The 3,494-nt window shown below is 36.6% G+C and overlaps 1 protein-coding gene across 1 annotated transcript in view; it reads left to right on the forward strand.

The window, feature by feature from the left end:
• LOC109833246 (sugar carrier protein C-like) overlaps positions 1,591 to 3,494 on the forward strand; it is a 3,085-nt gene continuing 1,181 nt past the window's right edge. Inside the window, 4 exon segments of the mRNA XM_020400848.1 lie at positions 1,591 to 1,795; positions 1,892 to 2,214; positions 3,372 to 3,490; positions 3,492 to 3,494. The exon segment at positions 3,492 to 3,494 is cut by the window's right edge and continues 409 nt beyond it. Coding sequence (XP_020256437.1) covers positions 1,717 to 1,795; positions 1,892 to 2,214; positions 3,372 to 3,490; positions 3,492 to 3,494 — 524 coding nt within the window. The 5' untranslated portion in view covers positions 1,591 to 1,716.

Raw genomic sequence — 3,494 nt, forward strand, 5'->3', positions numbered from 1 at the left:
CAATTATCAGCTACTATCTTTAGCTTAGAAATATGATAATATTTTGGGGGGAAATTAATGGAAGGTCCATAAAGAGCTTGTATTATAAGAAACGTCGACGTTATCCATTTTTGGACGGCCGAGGGTAGGGGGAACGAACGCGTTTAGGCCACCGTTTACAGCTCGCAGGCAACGGACATCATGTGAGGATACATTTAATAAATTTGTAAAAGTGAGAGGGCTGATATTTGAATAGTTCCCTCGTGTCTAATAGCCTCTATTTAATGAATTTTTATTCGGGTAAAAATTGACGAAATATCCTCTTCTTTTTTTATTTATTTTTTTTTTTTTTACAAGGGAACCTTGGTTCGGAAGAACTACAACCTGAGTGTCAATCAGAGCTCGAATTCTAGGATCCACCATCAGATATTAAGCCCCACCTTTAATCTCACACATGACACAACACTACGTGAACACTACGTGAATACGGGAGGATCATAATGATACAACCAATTCACCTGGGCCACCTATTGCTGATTGAAATTTTCATTTCACTTGAGGGAAAAATAAAACTGTTGTAAATATTAGATAAATTACAAAAATGATTAAAATAAGCATGTCTCCAACCCCGTGAATGAAGGATTAAATGCTCCCACCGTAATATGAGACCGACGTATCCATATTTGATAAATTTTAATATTCATATAAAATCAGAATACCAAACTTAAGAATTTTAGTGGTCTTGTAATAAATCTTTAATATAGAGAGTATGTAATGCTCAAATCTCAGAGGTCACGAATTTTAAACCAGCAATAAAACTACTACACAAGTTCAGATTTTGACACATAATAATGTTGTTCACTCAGCATTAAGCAGCTTGATAGAGTATAAAATTATTGATATCATGCTACACTATAGCAAGAATATTAAAGTAGATAATCGTGTGAGAATCGAACTTAACGAGCAGATGGGTAATAAATTTAGTCGGAGCGTGAGTCAAACACAATCCTCACATACATGGCTAATCCTCAAACGGTCTTATCTGGATATAAACAAAAGTTTTAGGGCTAATTAAGGAAAATATAATGGATCCCATTATCTGTCAAAAAAAAAAAGGAAATTCTTCGACCGAATCAGGCCAATTTAGGCAAAATATATTATTTAAAACATATTCTTCACAATTCAGCATCTAATTAGCAATGAATCGAGCATATAATACATAACCTTTTCATCTTAACTTGCTCAAAATAAGGCAGAATTGAGTCATGGATAAGACTAATTTATCCTTGCCGATTGCTCTAATTTGTCACATTAAATTCCAAACGTAATAAAGACCTACCATTTTATCACCAAATTCTCGCATCCCTTTATCCTAAATCGGATATATTTGCCACCTCACCCAAAACCTTTTTTTAAAAACAACCCCAGCCCTAACCCCCAGCAACATGGGGACCACCCAACACAGTGGGTAACCGTTTCGGTGCGTAGATTAACTGGGTTCACAAATTTCTTCAAATCCACTCTGTGTTTTGACTTGCCAACCCCTATGGCTCCCTTATACTCTATAAATACACACCAATCCCTTCCATTGCCATTCCTCCTACACTTTCGCGTTCTCTTCTTCATTATATTTCATAGATTTCTTTGCTAAAAAAGGGAGAAAAAAAACTAGAGTTTGGTTCCTAATTAGCTTTGTTCAATGGCGCCCCAGCGGGCGGCAAAGAGTATCCAGGGCGGATGACTCTCTTCGTCCTCATGACTTGTATCGTTGCCGCCACCGGCGGTCTCATTTTCGGATACGATATCGGTATCTCAGGTAATTAAAATAATAAAAATTATACTTTTTGCTGCAAACTTTGGAAAATCAAAAGCTTTCTTGATAAGATTGCATCCGACATTTCTCTACGTACAGGAGGAGTTACAGCGATGGATTCGTTTCTGCTGAAGTTCTTTCCCGATGTTTACAAGAAGGAGAAGGCGGACACGAGCACTAACCAATACTGCAAGTTTGACAGCGTGCCGTTGACTTTGTTCACGTCGTCGCTGTATCTTGCAGCCTTGGTTGCTTCTTTCGTTGCTTCGGCGGTGACCAGATCTTTTGGAAGGAAGTGGTCCATGTTTGGTGGAGGTCTCACTTTTCTCGCCGGTGCTGCGATTAATGGCGCTGCTGAGAATGTTGCTATGTTGATTATCGGCCGAATCCTTCTTGGTATCGGTGTCGGATTTGCCAATCAGGTATAGTTATATTATTTTTCATGCTTGAATTAGGTAGTTTATTCGAGGGGAGTTTAGATCTAACATTGCGTGGGTAGTAAAGTTTATTGTTGAAAATAATTGAGAGAGTTAATATCGTGATTAAATATAATTAATCGACAATTTGGCGTTTGTTTTGGAATTATGGCCTACGATTTGTATGATAATATTTTTTTAGAGATAAAAGTCCGTGAAGTTCACATCGGCTGAGTTATTTCCGGTGGAGTTTAATGCAGAAAAATATTAAATTAAGGACGAGTCCGCATCTCGGCCTTGTTTTTTTCACACGGTGGGACCCAATTTTAATTTAATCCGGACGACCGTTTCCCTTGTATTTATATTTTGTTTTTTTTATTGTATTTGTGGGTGGGTAAGGATGGAATCATGGGACAATATGGGTATTAAATACGTTCTAATAAAGGACAATCTTGGTTTGAAATTTAATAAAACGTGAGCGACTTTTTTGAAATACTTTTGCATGTAAGGCCACTATTTCTTTGGATATCACCAGCTTCTGTGTCTTTTTGGGTGCATTTTTATTCCTAAATTCCATGAAGGACAAAAGTGTGTTCTTGTGAGAGATTCTTACCTTTTAAAAAAAACTTTTAAACTTTTATTTTTTTTTTTCCTTTTCGAAAGACGAGTAAGAATCTCTACTTCCCTGTAGAGATGCAAATTACTCTTTTATCCCTAAACATGCTTGAATGGTTTAAACAATTTTGGAAACAGGAAATTTGCTTTCCCTGTTTATCTCATTTTCCATTTTCCTGAACATTACCTCTCCATTTAAAATAGAGCTAAATACATTTTCACCTCTTTTTCATGAGTTCATTTCCTTTTTTAGAAAATGAAAGACCAAAAGCCTCAACATGCTTCATTCATCAGTACTGTTCATAATCACTTTTCTATTTGTTAGAAAAGGTAGATATGTGAAATCTCTTATTTACATCTTTTGCAATATATGGTCCAATTTGTAAATCTAATAGTCAATTCACATTATATTCAAACTAATAGATTAGATGCTTCTCATGTTGAAAACCATGCGGTGTTTCATATATAATCAGATCAAACTTGGACAAATAAATTAGAAATTAGCAAACATATTTACTGAACAATTTGCAAAACTTTGTTCATTACAGTCTGTGCCGGTCTACCTCTCTGAAATGGCCCCGGCCCGACACCGAGGCATGCTGAACATCGTCTTCCAACTCATGATAACCATCGGCATCCTCGTTGCCAACCTCATCAACTACGGCACCGCC

This window comes from Asparagus officinalis, chromosome 3 (assembly GCF_001876935.1).
Source record: "Asparagus officinalis chromosome 3, Aspof.V1, whole genome shotgun sequence".
Lineage (NCBI taxonomy): Eukaryota > Viridiplantae > Streptophyta > Magnoliopsida > Asparagales > Asparagaceae > Asparagus > Asparagus officinalis.